The 19,551-nt window shown below is 37.9% G+C and overlaps 1 protein-coding gene across 1 annotated transcript in view; it reads left to right on the forward strand.

Annotated features, from left to right (window-relative positions):
* Nucleotides 1-14,816, forward strand: part of MOCOS (molybdenum cofactor sulfurase) — a 210,725-nt gene extending 195,909 nt beyond the window's left edge. Inside the window, 3 exon segments of the mRNA XM_032682306.1 lie at nucleotides 1,789-1,915; nucleotides 4,176-4,280; nucleotides 11,242-14,816. Of these exon segments, the coding sequence (XP_032538197.1) occupies nucleotides 1,789-1,915; nucleotides 4,176-4,280; nucleotides 11,242-11,388 (379 nt within the window). The 3' untranslated portion in view covers nucleotides 11,389-14,816.
* The last annotated feature ends 4,735 nt before the right edge of the window (nucleotides 14,817-19,551 follow it).

Consider the following 19,551-nt stretch of genomic DNA (forward strand, 5'->3'; position numbering starts at 1 on the left):
GAGAAATAATGGGAATTTACTCAGATATATATTGCTGAGTAATTGTAAGCAGTTCTGAGAGGTGGAGGTAGGCACAAGAGAGGTGAGCTATTCTGGCAGTGAACCTGAGCAAGGTTGAAGGCAGCGAGACTAGGAGTGGGGGCATTGCAGTCTTTGAGTTCAGCAGCAAGGGATAAATTAGTAGAAGTTAGAAGCAATTTTCGTTGGCTGGCTTAGGACACTGTAGGCCCAGCTCTGAGGTTACTGGGGTTTTTGATGACCACACTGGTACAGGCTGGAGTGGCAGGCGCTTATATTTTTAAAAATACATTCAAAACTAGAGGCTACATAGCACCCAAGCTCCAAGAGCCCACAGCAAAGCCAGGAAGCACAGCAGCATAACTGAGCGTAGTAACCGCTATTGTTTGTATGACTGGCATAATCTACACCTGCTGTTGGCTTCCACTTCCTGCAGTTATTATGGATTGTGTCTCAGCCGTTGGATTACTTGTGGCAAAGGGAAAACCTGTTGCCCTTCAGCTTTCCATCCTACCTTCCACACTTCTAGAGCCCTTGTGAACAATAGAGGCTTGGTGGGGCTGGGCTTCTATAGTTTGACTAAGTCTGCACAGGCAGTTTATCCTTATGCACTTTTGTCTCCTAAAGATCATGCAGACTATTTGAAATAAAACCTAGCTCTTTTTTCACCTTACATACCATTTCTGCCAAGACTTTTATTTTCCCTCTTATTTTGATTTTGCATGTTACTCCTCATTTTAGTGTATGTCCTTACTATTTCTTTTTTTTTTTTTTTGGGGGGGGGGACAGAAACTTCTCTCTTCATTACTTATCCAGGTTTCTGCCTCTGCTTTAGGGTGTCATATCCAAAAGTTGTCAAACTACAGCTGATGGGGTATCAAAAATTGTTCATGTCCTTAATACATAATGCAAAAAGAAATGTTCTACTCCACTAACAATGGCATTGAGAGAACTGTCTTGCAAATTTTAGGGCTGTCTGTTTTCCCTGAAACTGGTCAAATTCTCCTGTAGAAGAAAAATGAATGACAATTCAAAGATGCAGCCAGATTTCTGCTATTTGTATGCAGTCCTCTGCTCTGTCTGTCTCATATATGTTCTCCACACTGACACAAATCAACACTCTGGCAGGTCAGATGCTTGTAAAGAGGTAGAAATATCACCACACAGAGATTAATTTTTTTTAAAAAAACATCTATCCTTTGGTGCAATATGCTGCATCCGAAAGGCAAATAATAATAATAATAATAATATGTGGGATATATTCTCTCAAAAAATGACTTTACTGGGCCATTTTTACCTTCAGCAATTGCTGGTTTTGTCCCTTTTGCCATTGCAGCATGCGCAGAATAAATTTCTAATTGCCTTCTATTCTAAAAGCTTCTATTTCTAGGAAACATTAACAAGTCAAATGGTTGCTAACTCAAAAGATCTTTTGGGTTGTTACCATTAGTCTTACACATGATAATTAATAAGGAATTTTCTCATAAGCATTGTTCACAGTCACTTGTCTATATGCTTTCATGCCTGCAGTTCCAGGTTACACCTCTGAAAAAGCCACCTAGAGGGTTACATATCATAAATCAAAGATTAAAAGTTATAGTTAAACACCTTGTGCCATTTCCATAGCCTTTGTAATAAAACAGGCCAGATTATTCTGGAGAAGTGTTTACTTAATCATATGAGGCACTACATTCTTACAACACAAACATCTATACAGAAATAGTTAACAAATCTTATTTTTTCTTTTTCTATGTCAACTCTATGAGACAGATTGGAAAAGCCATTAGAAATAGAGGAATTAATCCAACGTTTCCGTGCCAACATTGTCGTCAGTGCACCAGAGTCCTTTGAGGAAGAAGAGTGGGCTGAAATTTCAATAGGTACCCTGCAATTCCAGGTGTGAACTTTTCTCTCTTGTCCTTGTCCCAGTCTATCACAAAGTATTTTGACCCCTGGAGACAGACTAATTTTTGCAAGGCTTTGGCTGAAACATGGGCAGCATGTATTGTGCAGATGAAATTTACGAAGTGTGTGAAAAAAAAAAACAACTAATGTGATGTGACCTGTGACAAACATAATTCAATACAATTGAGAGATTTTGACGTATTTCTCCACATCTTTTTTTTTTAAATTTCGTAATTCATAACATTTCCCACCTCTGTCCATCTAAACTGAATAATAATCACTATTTTGAGGTAGGGTTTGCAGCAAATAGTTAGCCAGCATGTCATGAGAGAATACTGGTTACTGCTAAGCACAGTAGTCTAAATGCAACCTCAAACACATAAAGCACCTTATTGCCAAAAGACTGGACATGAATTCAAGTGAATGCTCATAGTCTATTGCCCTCTGTTATATACATCTTGCCTTAATCCCTGTTAAAAGAATGTTTCGAATTCTAGCCTGGCAGGGTTTTTTGGCATGTTGTACTTTATATTATATCTAACAACACGATGTGCTTTGTACCGTGAGGAAAATGCTGAAGAGTCAGACTTGTTTGCAAATGCATTCTCTTCAGAAAACCTCTTAACAAAAAATCTGTAGAAGCTACACATGAAACTTAAGGGAATGATGTACACATGTATTACATATTCTGTTGAATTTGTCCGGCCCTGAGATGTGAAATGTGTATTTGAAGAGTCATTGCCCAAAATGAAAGAAGTGGCTTATTCATTGTTTTCTTAGAGATGATAATTAAAGTGTGAATTACAGAAGTGCCAAGGTCAAATCTAGAAGCTGTGATAGACATCACTCCTATTTATTTCTGATCAGCATACTGTAAGAAATTTTTTGAGCAGGAGTGGAAAGCATGGCTGATCCGCTCTCTTTTTATATGTACTTTGATCAGTAAGCTGTAAGATGAGTTACAGAAAATTGAGGGAAAATTCCTGTAAGTAGGAGATGAGAAACAAAAAGGACAAAATCCTTGGTGTATAGCTTGTTGGAGGCTAGAGTTACACTAGGGAGCTCAGCTGAGGATCCTGTTGAGAAGTTACGGTAAAACTACAGAATAAAAAGGCATTCCTGTTTCTGGTATTGATACACTTCAGGAACACAAGCCAAAAATAGAAAGGCTTATGGAACTTGTATTGTCTTTTCCTGTCTCTGCTAGGTCCTTGTTTAGATACTGATGTAGTAGCAGTAGAAATTATGCTAATGCTCCTTGATGTGAGGAAAATGGTAAAGAAGCTGTTGAACAAAGCAAAGCAGGGAAATATATTTCCTTCTCTGCCTTGTTGCTCTTTTAATAAAAAAAATAAAGCTGGGGAAAATAATTTTCTGAAAAAACCCTGATGTATGGTTTTGATGATTACACTGAAGAGTCGTACAAGCAGTTCTAGATGCATCTCAAAAAACTGAAGTATCTTATTTACCCTATTTGAAATTTATGACACATTTTACAAAAATAGAATCTGTATACTAGAATACTGTAAGAGTTTCTATAATGTACAGCTTTGCTAAAGTTAGGAGTGCAATGTTAAGTGAAAGTGCAATATGTTGTCCTTCTTCATTTTAATGCCTTATTAGGAAATTTGTTGCAGGTTTGCTTTTTTTTTTAACCCTAAAAGCATATCTTAGTTCAAACAACAATTAACTTTAAGAATGATTACGTATGGATGCTAACACCATATGTAATACGTGATAGAGGATCAATCCATTATTGCTTCTGTTTATGTAAACTGATGAAAATTCACATTTTACATTCTGATTATCTACAAGCACCATGCATATAAGAAGGATATTGTGCGTCTCAGCTGCACTAAAACAGTCCCAAGAAAATCCTGAGGCACTAGCTTAATTTTATATTCAGTTCTCCTTTGGATGAGCAGCCCTGGAGATGAAGTGAAGCCATCAGGAAATACAAATATGTAAATATCTAGTATTTCTCAGATTCTGTCTCTGGGAAAGTTTTCCTTAAAAAAAGAAAAAAGTCAATTAAAAATTTAGTGAGATTTTTGCAAGTAGACCCTTTGAAAATGTGCCTACTACCTTACGTGAACAGGCCTGACCTTTTACATAATGAAAGCATAAAAAGCCCACAGGACAGGTATGCAAAAGGTATGCATTTAAGATATTGTGATGGTCAGAAGCTTGTACTGCTCAATGTTGTACTGCTTTGATATACAGCCATGAACTTTCTTTAACTAAAATTTCAGGTTGTGGGTCCATGTAGCAGATGTCAAATAATCTGCATTGATCAACAGTCTGGGGAACGAAACAAAGAAATTCTGCAGTCTCTGTCTGCTGCCAGAGGCAGAAAGGTCAGTACAGTACTTCAAAATGGCTGTAATGAAAGATGTAGTGACTTTATGGCATGCGTAATGAAATATCTGCTGAGAGAATATTCACAGTTAAGTTGTTGTGCTAATGGTTACCGTTTGTTTTTTCTGTAAAAAGAGGATGCACTTACAACCCAAATATGACTTGGTTTATTTCCATAAAATACTCACACATTTTTATTCAGAAAGGGACTATTAATATCCATTATTTTTAACTGTGCTTGTTTTATTCAGTATGTACCTCCTTACAACGTGTTTATTTTGGTCTTAAAAACACAAGCTGATTCACTGATATCTTCTAAGAAAAGAAATATGCAGAAAAATCTGAAAGTGTTTGAAATTATACAGTTGGCTTGTAAGGTTAAATTTTATTCTTACCATGAGAAACAAGTTAACAGGAAAAACAGAGCAGATATGAAAGTAGTCAAAGTGGAGAATAATTACTTAAGAAAGTGACTGGAGAGTTAGTGTGAAATACAGAAGTTCATTTGGAGTCCTTCTGCTTCCTAAGGTTGTGTTGCTTCTTGGAACTGAGTGTGCTCAGATGATGGCTAGACAGTTCAACATCCCAAAAGCTTCACAAATCTCCTCAGAAGTATTTATTTAGCTGAAAATTTTTATTCAAAATTCATTGCTTCCTATTCTTTAAGCTTGTGTTGTAAAAGTTCCTCAGCCAGTCAGGGCTCGGGAGCCTCACCAGTACCCACCAAACACCAGAGACTGGGCACAGCACTGGAGCAAAGCAATAACAAATAGGTTGAAAATCATTCACCCAAACAATGCACAAACAACTTACAAATAGTGCATTATATGTTTGGAAAAAAAAAATAAATTGATTCGTCTCAGTGACTCATTAAGCAAACAAAGAGCTACATTTTCCTTGAATGTTATCCTTGGTGAATAGCTCCTCTGGCTCCGCCTCAGAGCCAGCGCCTGGTGCAGTGAGCTGGGGAGAGGCACGCAGGAAGGGCTGGCTGTCTAGGCACAGCTTCCCACTGACCTGAGGTGACCTAGAGTTGCACAGCAGGCTCTGGTATCCAGATCACCACCATACATGTGCCATGGTGGGTAGTCTGAGGACGACATCCCTCTCTGGGTAATGCTAAGCCACAGCTGGAACATCTGTGACACTTCAGAGCACATTTGGACACTCTGGGCAGGGACACTGCTCAGCTGCCACGTGGGGTGTGGTATGCAGAGGACTTTTTCTGCCCGCATGGATCGTGACTTAAATCCTCTGTAGAGGGAAAGCACTCTGTACTCAGGGAGAGAATGGCTACAAAACCTTACCTGGGATACAGATTCTCAGGACAGGCAAAGCACCTTCTGCAGGTTTCCCTCAGCAAATATGAGCTCCTCTTTCATTCTGATTAACTCAGCAATGCAAAGATTTTCTTGATACAAGCACTCCTAGAACCAAGTAACTCGTTCAAACAGGACAAGGCAAAAAGAGCAATCCAGCCTCTTGAGAACAAGCTGGCGCTGGATAAAAGCCGCCTGGTGAGGCGAGGCAGAGCACAGCGCTGCTGATCACCGCAGGGGAGAGCTCTGCTTCCCTCAGCAGCACGGCAATATTCACGCTGCAAAGAAACAGGCCTTCAGCTTTTTTTAATTTTTCCCAGCCTTCAGTGCTGCTGGTAGATGGGATCCTGTGAGCGTGCCCTGCTCTGCATAAGGCTGAGTTCACTGTGTTAGCAGACAGCTAAAAGAGATAGTTTGAACTGCTAGTTTTGCCTGAACTGGTCTGAGAAGACCTCAGAGCCCATCCCTGCTGCAAGCCATCTGTGGGGTGACGATCACCAGCTGGTTATCAGTGAGCAGCACCAGAAGACTATGACATTTTCAGCGTGCTCAGCAGGCCTAGCGCAGAACATTGATCCAAAACTTTCACAGTGGGGAGAGGGAAAGAACACTGAGTCCATGTGACTGCGTTAAATTGCAGAGCTAATGCTTTGGTGACTCATGTATCTAGGATGTGCTTTTCTGCTAAGGAGGCATCTAATAGACTTCATTTTCTTTTTTTATAAGATGCAGATTCAGTGCAGGAATTTAGCAGTGTTTGCTTCCATCTGTCAATAATCTGATTCAAACTACAAAAAAAACTATTGCAGCAAAATAACATTTAAGCTAACTTCCCAGCTTTTTGAAAGGTTGTCAAAACATTAAAGATTCTGCACATACAAGAGTGAGCCAGCTGTCAATATTTACCATTTTGTTTTGTTTTTTTTCCAAGAACACCAACCTGTACAAATACATTGAAATTTATCAAACTTGCAGCCGACATAGCAGCACCGCCAATGAACTTCAATAATGAGATAAATAATGTAAGGCTAGTAAGAGGTAGTTCAATATTTATTTCTGAAATCCTGTTTTTCTCCATCCCTCTGAGACTGTGAGATCCTGTTGCTCCAAGCTGAAAGATTGAAACTTTGCATAGATGGATTGCAGCGGAAAGTCAGAACCAGCTACTGTAACTAGCCACAGAGGCAATTTGCATGTTTCCTGGTATATGTAAATCATGGTGCTGAAGCCTAGCCAGTTGCTTTTTATGAAACCTTTCATGTCATTGTTTGAAATAAGTTGCAAACACCTCTACAAAGTGAACTTGAGCTCTGCTTTCTGAAGAAACACTCATTAAGGATTCCTTCTGTAATTTTTGATTAAAAGGAAAATAAGCTCTCCTTGTGTGACAGAGTGCTCTCTGTTACTGCAGGAGACTACGAAAGACTAGATAACTACATTAAGCAAATGGCATAAAAATAGCCACATACTGTTTCACATGCCTCACCACCTGATGCAAAACACAGATGGATGGAAAATGGAGAACATTGAATTCTTGCCTGTCTTCGAGAATTTGCAGATGCAGTTCAGCACTAACAATAGCAGAAGCCCTGTGGGTGGATTATCAGCAGTGCTATAAGGTGGGGTTGGAGTCAAGGTAGCAAAGGGAATTGCATTAGCAATCTGCCCCAGTCTAAATGCATGGATAGCAGTACATCAAGGGAAATTGTTTGCATTATGTTTGCACATGCCTTCATGCACTAAAAGGCTTGTGGTTCTTTTTTTCCCAGTGGGCTGTTGATACTCCTTTATGTATCTCATTGTGCCTTGGGAGAGTTTCTTATCCTGCAGAATTTGATGCCACGCCTTTGGATTGCTTACTGAGATGTTAGCAAGGATAGCAAATGAGTTCTCATATCTTATGCATCATTATCATTATTTTCATAGTAATGCAGGGCTTTAACTATGCAATGCTTTTCCTTCAAATATCTGGAACATTTGAAAACAGTGATTGTTGTAATTAATAGACCTCTGAAATAATATAGCTCTATTTTCTTATTGGTGGCTGAACTGGAAGGTGCATTTATTTAAGGTAGAGCAAAGGAAAATAAGTTCTTAAGAAATATTTTCAACTTAACAATATGGGGTTTTTGGACACCAACTTAAAAATTTTCCTTTTTACCAATATAAAAAGTCAACATGTTGAAAGTGAATACTTCCGCTCTCCTATTTTGTAAGGCTTCACTAATAAGTCAATCTAAAGCTAATAAAACATCTTTACATTAAAAAAAATCACTTCTAATAACTACATCTCCCAAACCTTTACATGAGAGAGAGGTTACGTTATTGTATGAATAAGTGAGCAAACCTGAACAGGTAAATTTATCTACTGGGAGATGGCAGCTGAGAGCTTCATCTGGGAGCAAAATCCAGAACTTATCCATCCAAAGCTAAGTATTAGCATGCAGTATGATTTATGTGCTTGTTACACATTCTGTCAGGGTATATCTGTACCAAGTTGTGGTCTGTGTTAACTGATTGTTCAGGAGATGTAGCTTAAAGACATCTCACCTCAGCCTTTGTCAGATATAGCACCTCAGGTTTCTATCTTACAAAAGGAGATAGTGCAGTCAGAGTATTTCTCTGTCAATGAATATCTGTTGATCCAGTAAATGAACATGAAACAACATGCAAGAATGACAGCACTTCATAGCTCCTCCTTTAAGTGAGTGTGATGACTATCATATGATTCACTGTTGGCAAGAATAAGTATGTTTTCTCTGTTCCTCCCAGCAGTGAAATGCTGTGCTTTTTCCTAATCAAGACACTTTACATTTTTTGTCCCTTTGAAGTTTAACAGTGATGGAAAGAGTATCTACTGCCATCAGAATACTGAGCAGATAAAGCCACGGAGCTCACAGTCCAGCACTCTCTGCCCAGTTCTTGGTGTGTTCTGGGGAGATTATATGCAGAGTAAAATGCTCCTGAAGCCAGGAAAAGGTAGGAGCAGCAGGGAGAGATTATGCAGTTTCATTGTAATAACTCTGCAGGCTGTAATCTCTGAGTCTGAAAGCTTCATTTTTCATCAGTGAAATGTGAGAAGGGCCGATTTCTGCATTTTATCTTTCTGTTGAAATAGAGCTCAAGTGGCAGATGCACAGCTTTTGTGGTTGTTTGATGGGGGGGGTTGTGTGTGTTATTGCTGTTATCAGTACCTGCTGAGTCATTATTTGTAATTATTGAAAAAACAGGGAAATTTACTTAAAAGATGTTAAATCCTCTTCTGGTAATCACAAGCTAAATTTTGGTCTTGAGAACGTTCGCCAAAAAAAAAAAAAAGAGTTCAGCAGTTCCACACATGCCTTTTCTTCAATAATTCTGTGCATTTAAAAAATTATTATTCACAATAATAATAATAAATAATTTTTCACAATAATAGAAAATTTGGTAAATTAAGTTCTCCACAGTGAACAACTGCCCAGATTTATTTTATTCTCAATTTAAGTTAAATCGATATGATGATACAGTAAATATAAATAAAAACTTCTCATGTATCAAATAAGTTGATTTCCATGTGTGAGTTATAAAATTCCTTCCTCTGTGAAATGCAGTGTAGCATGAACTAATAGTAATTTTACTATATTTGTTTTATGATTGCCTGATTTTTTAAAACAATGGAATTATAGCAACTGACATTTTTGCACTAGGGTACAAGAAGTGAATCCAATCTGAGAAACACATCATTTATGCCAATAGAGAACCCACAGCTTGTTAACAAATAAGAGAAAAGCAAGAATGGAAAAATAACACTATATACTTCAATATTTTAAATGAAACTATTACTAACTTACCATTTCAGCTTCATGGTTAATCCAAAAGTCACTGTGCTGGATGATTGGGATCTTACTGTGCTGCAGTTGTTCCTCAGCATTAAATACTAGAAAACTGACCATAAGGATATACCCTGTGTCCAACAAATGTTGACACTATTATGATCACTGGAATCCAAAAAGTGTCGGTAATAGAGTAGGTCTGATAGGTCCACTCATACCCTATATATGAGACATGCCAGTGAGATGAAGGAGTAGTAGAAGTAACTGAAAAACCCTCAGCTTGGGGCCTGTTTTTCTTTTTGATGTTTAGGATTACAAATGAAACAGAAAGACCCAAATTCAGAGTCTGAGGGCATTTTTTGATAGATCTTTCTCTACTTGGGCATAAGTCTCAGTCTTACCTCTTGCTAATTCTTGAAAGACTAAAATCTGTTCTGTATTACCTCATAGCTGTATCTTTATTTAATTATACAGTGGAAGAACAGGAAAATACATACTGCCTTTGTATTTAGTTTTTCAAATATGTTCCATAGAATTCACCTATTTTTAAAATTTGTTTCAATTCCTTTTACCTAGTATTTTTTTCTAAACCTGTTCTAAATGTAATTGCCTCAATTTCAACATCATCGATCTGAACAGTGGTAGTAAATGTAATCAGGAAATAGAGAAGGATAATAGAGTTTGGTTTTTACATAATTTCATTTGCTTATTTATTTATTTATTTTACACTTGTACATTTTGGCTGTAGTCTAGCAAAACAAAATACTTTTTATTGAAACCCATAAAAAGGGACAAGAAAATTAGTATTGGGTTTCCAAGGTCCTCAGTTTGAGAATCAAAGACATTCTGAAGTCTAAAAATCAGTTATCTATTTAACATGGCCTTCAGCATTTCTTTGTTTCCTACTATACTTTTTTTTTCTTAACTGTTATCTAATCCTTTGAAAAATATTATCATTGGATGACAAGTCTTTTTCTTGCATACTTCTAAATTCTCCACTGTTGGAAAACAAAACCACAAAACCACACCAGCCTCCTGTCACATTTTCAGATCACACCTAGCTGTACACAACTACAACTGTAACATTCAGCTGCTTCAGATCAAGAGCACACATCAGAGTGCAGACACTCAGATCAGGTTTTTGGTGCCTCTGAGGGTTGCATGGTCAGTGGGTGAAGTTTTTTCTTTTTTCCGTTTTTCTTTTCTTTATTACTCAGTATCTCAAAGACACATTCTAAGTATTTCTAATATTTATGTAGGATGTATTCACAGATAGTGGGTAACGACAGGTAAGAAGAGACCTAATAAAACAAACTTTCTGAATATTTTCTGTAAAACATACTAAAATATTCATAAAAACAAATAAAGGGAAATTCACACAGACTAGACAGAATAAAGTTCTGTCAACAAAGCGAATAATTCGTGGTAGAAGATGCAAGACTTCCTTGCTGTTGGAACACACGTGCGTTCTCGCGCTGCTTGTGATAATGCATTAAGTGTATTTGTCAAGAAGCCAGAACAGTCATTAAGTAACAAGATTGTGAGTGAGTGTAAATTACATACATGATACTATGGAGCTCATGATGAAATACTACATTCTTTATCCACTTACTTAAGGTATTCTTCTTGAGTAGCATGGGCTTAGCTTTTGTTTATCAGTCTATTATAGTTAATGAGTTAAGAATGTTCTTAATTACATGGACATCGTACATACCTCCTTATTCTTAAAGCAATATTGTTCTTCTAAGCATATCTGGATTGTGAGATCATCTATTGATCTGATTACTCTAACATGTGTTGCATCTTAATAAATATTTTGCTTTTTTCAGACAAACTTCGGCATATACCTGATGAACCAGCCCTTGCACTCATCCTTTTCAGACATTTTATCAGTTGGGTCTCAAGTACTGCCAGTGCTGAAGGAGAATACAGAAATTCAGCCTCCAACATCCAGTGAAGAAAAATGTTCAGGATAGATTCTCTGGTGGAGACAAAATGTTTATGCAACTTCAGGGAAAAGTCAGTAGTCAGTTACTCTAAAAAAAAAAAAAAAAAAAGAAAAAGCTTCCACTCATTTGCTTCTGGTTTGTCTTTTAATTTCTGTTTGCTGTAAATGTTATCAGATGGCAAAACTTTTGATAATTACAGCTCACCTACATGTTTTTGCCTGTGATTAGGTTACAGCAGCCTCTGTTTTGCACAATTGCTTCAGGATGCAACAGGTTTGATCAAGTTTTACTGGTGGATGACTCCCAAAACAAGCCCAACTTCATTGTCAGAAAGCCACATCTCAGTGAAGGAAAGTAAATACAACAATACACTACTTCCTTATGCTGCTTTGTTAAAACCACAATGAGGAGAGAGGATGCAAGACATATTTTAGAAACAATGTGGGTGGGAAGGAACAGTGGGAGAGCGGTGTGAGAGTAGCAGTGCATTCACCTTTTCAAAAATGAAACTGAAGGTGATGTGTAGACAGTATGAAAGCACCGGAAAAGAGGGAATTATTGGGAAATCTATGTCTCCCCCTTCAGAAGTGATGTGTGAGGATGTCAACAAGGCTCAAAGATCAATGAATATTCAGGATGCCTTTTGCAAAACACATTCCTGGTGCAGGAATTCCATATGTTTGTTTTCAACTTATTTTCTCATTTCCATTTGTTCCTTTTCCTTCTGATTTTTTTAATGTGGTGACTTCCCTGGGGTTTTTTTGTGTCCTTACCCCTGTTAAGTTCCCTTCCAACCCAAACCATTCCATGATTCTGTGATTCTACGATTCCCCCACTCTTGTTGTCTTACACAGTTGTGGATGTTGACACATTATTTCTAATTAGAGATTTTTAAACCGAAACAGTAATTTTCTATACCAACTTTGTTTATCCTGAGCAGTCTCTACTGGCCACTTAAGGGAACTCTTAAAAGTTTGGATGCTTCTCCATCATGAATAGCTCAAAGTATTCTTTTTTCTTACTCTTGGTTCATTTGATAGTGCTCTCCTTAGAAGGCTCTTGAAAGCTCCTAAATAAGACTCATGCTTTCTGATTTCTGAGAGCAAATGTCTGAAATCTAAGACTTAGTCTGGAATATTGATTATTGTGAAAATTAAAAAAATAAATAAAGGAAGGCACAGAGCCTGAATACATTGAGGCCAGCTGTTTTATGACCCTCAGCATGAGTCCAGCCAGCCATGGGATGATTTTATGCTTCCAGGAAGTCCTTCTGGAAGAAGAAATTCTCCTAAATTGGCTGCGCTCTTGCCATTTGGGAAGTGAAATTTTGACCCCATTAAAAGCACCTTCAGAACTCTCATCCAAGATTTAGAACTTCCTTGGGGCAGTTTTGGCTCCAGCTATGTGAAACTGCTTCTGGCTGAAACAGTCCTTGAGTTGTTTGAGCATATCCCTGGAGGGAGGCAGGTGGCTTTGTGAAAGAGTTGGTCAAACAGTCATTCTGAAAGGGGAGTGACAGCTACCACAGAGTAGCATACAATGGGAAAAGGGAAGCACAAATCAGAATTCAAAAATGATCCTTCTTCTTTCTCTCTTTTTTTTTTTTTTAATATAATGGTTTTTTCTTTCTTTTGTTCTTTTGAAGAACTGGTTTTACTCACTTGAGCTAGAGCAGTCTCTCAGTAGAGCTTTGTAATGGAAATGAGAAGAGACATTATCAGTTTCTTACCATCTGCCATAAAGTACATGGAAAGAGAGAGGTTTTTCATATGTATGTAAACTGAGGATCAATTTTCAGAGTTGTACCTTCTACTTCAGAGCCCAAGGTCTGCTTTGAAAAGCAGGAGTTTTATCTGTCTAATAGTCAGTTGTTTGAGGTTGTAATGAGCAGGCTTTTTGGAATGTTGAAAAGCAGTTTCCTGGTATCTAAATGTCTTAACTGTTTCACTGTTTCTTTGCCTTTTTGTTATGCAGAATATTGCCTTTTTGGATAGAAAGTCAGTTCAGCATTGACAGATTTAATATGAAGAGACCTGTTGTATGCTGAACTTCAGGTGATCTCTGGTGCTTTACTCTGTCCTCTTCACCTCACCACTATGCCATTTATTTAAAATGACACAGAAGTTAGAAGAGGAAATTGAAAGCAAACCTCAACAAGCTCTGTTTCACTTGTTATTTGATTTACTACAAAATAAGTCACTTTGGCACACAGTGGCTTGACAAATACTGTTTGTGAATAGCTGTAATGCAATGTATGATAACTATGGATGAGAGGATTTGAACTTTAAAAATGTCATGCTTGGTCATTTTGACCTATTATTTACAGGCAATTACACGTTCTCTCTGCTGTAGCTTAGTAATATTAGATTAAGAATAATTTTGCCATTTTATAGGAGGAAAAGAAAGATTTGCTCTGGTGTATGAACATACTCATTAGTATAGACTGTGCATTTCCCAGAAGGAACATTCTTGTGATACAGTGATAGGAAATGTCACAATGCTTCAGATTGATGGAAGATACATAAGGAATCTTTCATCTCAGCAAAGGATAATATTTCCCTTCTAGTAAGTGGAGTGTTCCTACCAGTATTGATATGTCTTTCCATCAATGAAGACAAATTCTTCTCGGTGCCAAAACTCAGTGGAAAATCTTGAAATAGGAAGAGTAAATTCTAAATGACATGCACTGTAAGTTTGTAGAAAGAACATCCCTCCCATCATGTGAAATAAATTTCAAAGAAAGAAGAAATTTAACATACTGCAACCCCAGGTAGTGCAGGTACAAAAAGGGCATAAACACTTTGAAACTGTATAGAAAGATTGTATGTTCTATATGGATTTATTTCTTAACCTTCCAAGTATATAGAAAAAAAGATCATTTCATATGAATGCAGGCTCTTTCATCTAAATACTCCAATTACTGCAAAATTAAGTCTTTGGACTAATTGCAGATATATGTTTGCCTTCTATGGATAATAAATGTACTTAATACAGTATTTCCAGAGTGCTGTATGTACAAAATCCTCTATATATTTGAAAACCAAATCCATATTTCCTTGCAATGAATTATTCAAACACATTTTATTCTCTGTGGGACTTAGCTCCTTCTCAAATCTCAAGGCAAAAATGGTGATTATTACAAGCTCTAATAATAGCCAGGAGGCTGAAATCACAAAACAGAAATCAGTATTTTTAGGAGAAGCTTCTGAGCTCTGTGTTCTCTGATATGACTAAGATATTTCAGATACAGTTTATGATTTATATACTTTCAATGGCTTCCTTCAAAGTATTTTAGGTTATCCTTCCCTCAAAATTATACCCAAATCAAAATAAAGGACTGCATAAAAAATGTGATTATTCCTCATAAATTGTAGAGATTATGCTATGCAACTTGTCTTCAATCTAGTTTTTAACTATCTTGGAAATGAAACCAATAAAATATATGTTGTGCTTGATGTGTCTACTGGTGGTGGTTGCATTCCTGACCTTTGAGCTCATGAGATGCTAAATTCTGCTTGGAGGCATTGGCAAGCTCACAGAGTGAGTGTGTGGCTTAGGACTGAAGGGATGTCTCATCGCTGCAGGGATTCACAGGTGAGGTGTTCCCCCAGCTACTGCACTGACAGCCTCTGTCTGTTTGGCCAGCATGCCAATCAGCTGCACACTCAGCTCAGGCCCTGCACAAAATGAATAATCACCAGTTTCCTTTAAAATATGTCCAGTCAGTCCTGTTGGAGCTGCCTCTGTTATCCAGAGGTTGGAACTCTCACAGAGAGTGTCAGAAAAAAGGTTTGTTTCTGTCTCCTTTGCCTGGAGGGACCCAACACTGTTTTTCTCCCCTACCTAACCCATCAGTCAGTAGGTGAGACTGGGGACTAAACAGGAGTGGGTGTGTGTAGAAATCATGGGGAATGTTTGTCCCTCCCTTCTGAGCTTTACGTAGAAATGATCTATGATTCACTGGGCCAGCAAGAGATGGACACAAGCACAGTGAGGCAGTATCCACATGTGACTTCAAGCTGCTTGTTCATGCATTTTTGGATTCACTGAGGGTGGGGGGGGGGAAGAAGAGCATGACTCTGTAACCCAACAGGTAGGTCACTCTTATGGAGGTGAAAGATGTGGGTACATCCCTGTCTCTCTGATTATACAGATGTCATGAGGTGTCTGCTTGGGGAAAACATAGTCACAGCCCCCAGGGAAGTGATGAGAAGGGAGAGTGCTCCTCTCCACTGGGCATTTTGAGACAGTGCATTTACAGAAGCAGGCTTGTCTCTTTCCTTTGGCCACCAGTGTTTAAGTACATGATTGGAACTTCAACAAGAGCAGATGAGAATGCCCCAAGTGTGTTTTGGAATAGGCTATTAGAGGAAATGCGTTCGAGTCCACAAAAGCTAAAATTTGCAATGAATCCATGTTTTTGACTTCTTTCTAGGTGTACTAATGGCAAGGCCAGAGCAAATAGGAAAAAATGTGGGAGAAAAAGAAAAGTGACATCTCCTATAGTCAAAGTCTATGAGAAAGTTTTGATATACATGCCTTCACCACCCAGTTTGTGGGGTTTTTTTCAGGAAATAAAGGATGTAGTATCTTCAGGCTCAGAACTCAGAGTAAGTCATCGACAGAGAGGTGCCTCTTAAACAAGGCACCACTTAAGAGGCCTCTCTTCCCTCCCTTTTGTGTAAACTAGCTTGCTTTGCTGTTCACTCAGTGTGGTGGTGGTGGTTGTGGATCCTTTCCAGTGGAAAAGAAAATAAGCAGGTGCCCTTCATAAGGAGTGAAGTGATTAACTTAGGACTACAGACAGGAAGAGATGTTAGGGAGGTTTGAGATGGGGCATCCTTGAGCATCACTGCCATTTGAAGAGGTGCATCAGAAACTGCCCTAATAATCCCATAAATATGTGTTACAGAAAAAGCTAGTTATTTTTCTGCTCACACTGTGAAGTCTTCCTGAAAGGGTGATAACAAGAAAATTGTGCTGTTGGAAAACAGACCGTAGCAAAGACAGGATGCGGAAAGAGGACAAACAAAAAAAATGCATGTTGTAGCATTTGCCACTCAGAATTGCTGTAGGGTTTCTTAAATAACCACCAAGTAAGACAAAATGTGAGAAATCAGGGAATTTGATTTAGTACAGCAGTTTCATGGCAAAATTGAAATGACACTGATCTCAAATGAAGAGCCTCCTGCCTTGCATGGCTCATGCATAGCCTATAAGTAGGTGCATTTCTATGTTAAACACAGTTCCTTCTGTGAGCCAATCTATTCCAAACTTACAACCAAAACTTGTCAGCACACTCTAAATCTGGTCCTCAACATCAGTTTCTCCTAGATAGCCAGTATGTTCCATATTTGAGCCCTGTCATGCTTTTTGATGGTTTTTGGAGGTAAATGTCCCATCAGGGTTAAAGTACTCCAGCCAGGATTGTTAATGCAGATGTTATTCCTCAGTCCAGAAGTGAAATCAGCTTTTAATTTCTGAAAGAACTGTGTTTTCAATGAGGCTGTGTATGAAAAGCCAGCAATGATCTAATATCAAGTCTGTTGTTTCCTGGTACATGTGATAGTTGAATCAGATAAAGCTGTTGAAAAGTTTTTAAGTTATTATTTCCAGAAGCTACAGAAAACTGGAAGACTACAGAAGGCCCTGCACTGCTGAACCCATTCTACAAATGGAGAAGAGCCTCTGAAGTATCCATATTTCATGGATGTAATTCCCAATTAGTCATGTATTAGATATTTGTGTTTTCACTGGTTTAGCCAAATGCTTTGAATTGTTTCTTATTCTCAGAGCCTTTGTATTTACTGTCATATTCAAAAAGTTTCTTCCAGCAAACCCTTTAATATTGAAATGAAATTAAATTTGTCTTAGGTCAAATGTTTGTCTTTATTCTGCTTTAAGGAATAAGAGGTAAAAGTCTCAAATTATGCTACAGGAGGTTTATACTGGATATTAGGAAAAATTTCTTCATGGAAAGGGTTATCAAGCATTGGAATAGGCTGCCCAGGGATGTGGTTGAGTCACTATCCCTGGAGGTATTTAAGAAACATGTAGATGGGCACTGAGGGACATGGTTTAGTGGTGGACTTAGCAGTGTTGGGTTAACGGTTGGACTCAATGATCCTAAGGGTCTTTTCCAGCCTAAATCATTCTATGATTCTAAGAATGCAAGATTCCTGTGTTTAACTTGCTATCCAAAGCTCAATACAATGATTTAATACACTTGAAAAGAGAAGTTTCTTGTCTGAGTTGCTTTATCTGTCAGCCAGTACTTTGAAAAAAGCTACAGTATTCCTCAGTGATGTCTGGTCAGTTAGAAAAGAAGATCTAAGCTACAGGATCTGGGCAGAGCTTGCAAATATTCATTATACGAATATAGATATATATAGAGAGAGCGAGAGATAATAAATGAGAGATAAATAAATGCATATTAAAGCATAGTGTCCCAGGGACACTGAATGCTGCCACTGCTAGCACACTCTGTAGCACAGGAGTTGTGTATTGTGGCCAGAAACTCCTAGAACAATTAAAAGCCTAGAGGCATTGCTGATTTAGCTTGCCAAACTTGGAGGACTTTTCATTAACTAGTTGTGCATAGTTTTATCTGACAAAAAAGTCCTTGCTATTTTATGTCTCGTACTTGCTATTTTGTGTCTCGTACTGGCATCATGGAGTCACTTTGTATTCATTCAGTCTCAGTTGCCTCTCTCCCTGACACGGCATGGTAATTTGGAGCTATTTACATGAAAAGTGAAGAATATGTCAAGGAAGAAAGAATCTGAGGTTTCATTGAGTGGGTAATCTGAAACAATTGGTTAACTCAGTCAAGCAACATTGAGAGCTGTTTGGATCAGGAACATGCATGAAACACTGCAAAAAATGCAAGTAGATTCTTACCAGACCTTTTTGCATAATGCAAAGACCATACAAACCATCAATCACATATTTAAAAAGCTATATATGATCTTAATGAGATTGTCAAGTATTGCAATTAGCAAATTTATAATTAAATATTCTGCTTCAAATAAGAATGTTTGGATTGGGAGGGTCATTATAACCTGTGTTGTATGTATAATTTTATCCATTAGCCCCAAAATAGTGATGGACAAAATATTTTTCAAAATTGTAATTTGCGTTTTGTAAGGGAAGCTGAGCTTTGAAGAAGCCTAAACAAGACACAGCTTTCTGAGTTGAGAGGCTACAAGTTAGCCATATGGTGATATTGCACAATAGGTCATTTGGAAAAATGGCTGTGACACTTGTCAAAGAGAAGAAAATTCAAAGTGATTCAGCAGTTGAGAGGAGAGGTATTCAGGTATTACTTTAACATGTAGAGAGGAATACTTGCTGGGAGAGAAATCCCTTAACATGCACACACATATCTCTCAGAAACTGCCCAACTTAGGAAATTTTCTTAAGCATGTGTTGTTATTTTTCTGAAGTCTCTGGTCTTACAGCCCCGTAAGTGCCAGGTCATGGATAGAAGTCGCCAAAATAATGTTGTTATCAGATTAATCTTGACAAAGAAACTCATGCTGGATATGGAGATGGTGATAAAGCTGCTAATCAATGTAGTTACATGACAAAGTAAACCTTAAAATCATAAGGGGGAGACCTCACAAAGGAAGGAAAGAGATAACTTCTGACCTTAATCCTGCAATGAAAAGCTGAAAAGCTTTCCAGTTATAGCAAGTCTTACTGGTTCAGAAACATCATGGGTTTTGACCTCTTGATGCTGGCATTATTTTGATATACACTCAGCCTTTCTTAACCTGGATTTTCTGTGAAAGAAATAACTGCAGCTGACAGAAACTGTGATCACAAATGGCAGAGAAGATGAAACCACTTAAGAGGCTGTCAGTAGAAAAAGACTCCCTGGGTGCCCTTAGGGCAATAGGAGCCATGTGTCCAGTAATCTAGCTGGAAAAGCAGCTACAGATTCATGAATGGACTGGAGAATTGGGAAATGCTGCCTTAAAAGTGAGCTCTCCCCTCTAGCTTTCAGTTGTTTCTCATTTCTGTCTAAAAATAAAGCCGCATGAAAACATCATGAGACTAAAAATATGTGGATTTCACTGTGATTCCTTTTTCATTATAGGTGAGTTGGTTTTGCATCTAATCAACCAAAACCTGTGTTGCAATGCAATAGCAACTTAATATTTTTTAAAATCGTAGTATGGGCTTTAT

This window comes from Chiroxiphia lanceolata, chromosome 1 (genome assembly GCF_009829145.1).
Source record: "Chiroxiphia lanceolata isolate bChiLan1 chromosome 1, bChiLan1.pri, whole genome shotgun sequence".
NCBI classification, from domain to species: Eukaryota; Metazoa; Chordata; class Aves; order Passeriformes; family Pipridae; genus Chiroxiphia; species Chiroxiphia lanceolata.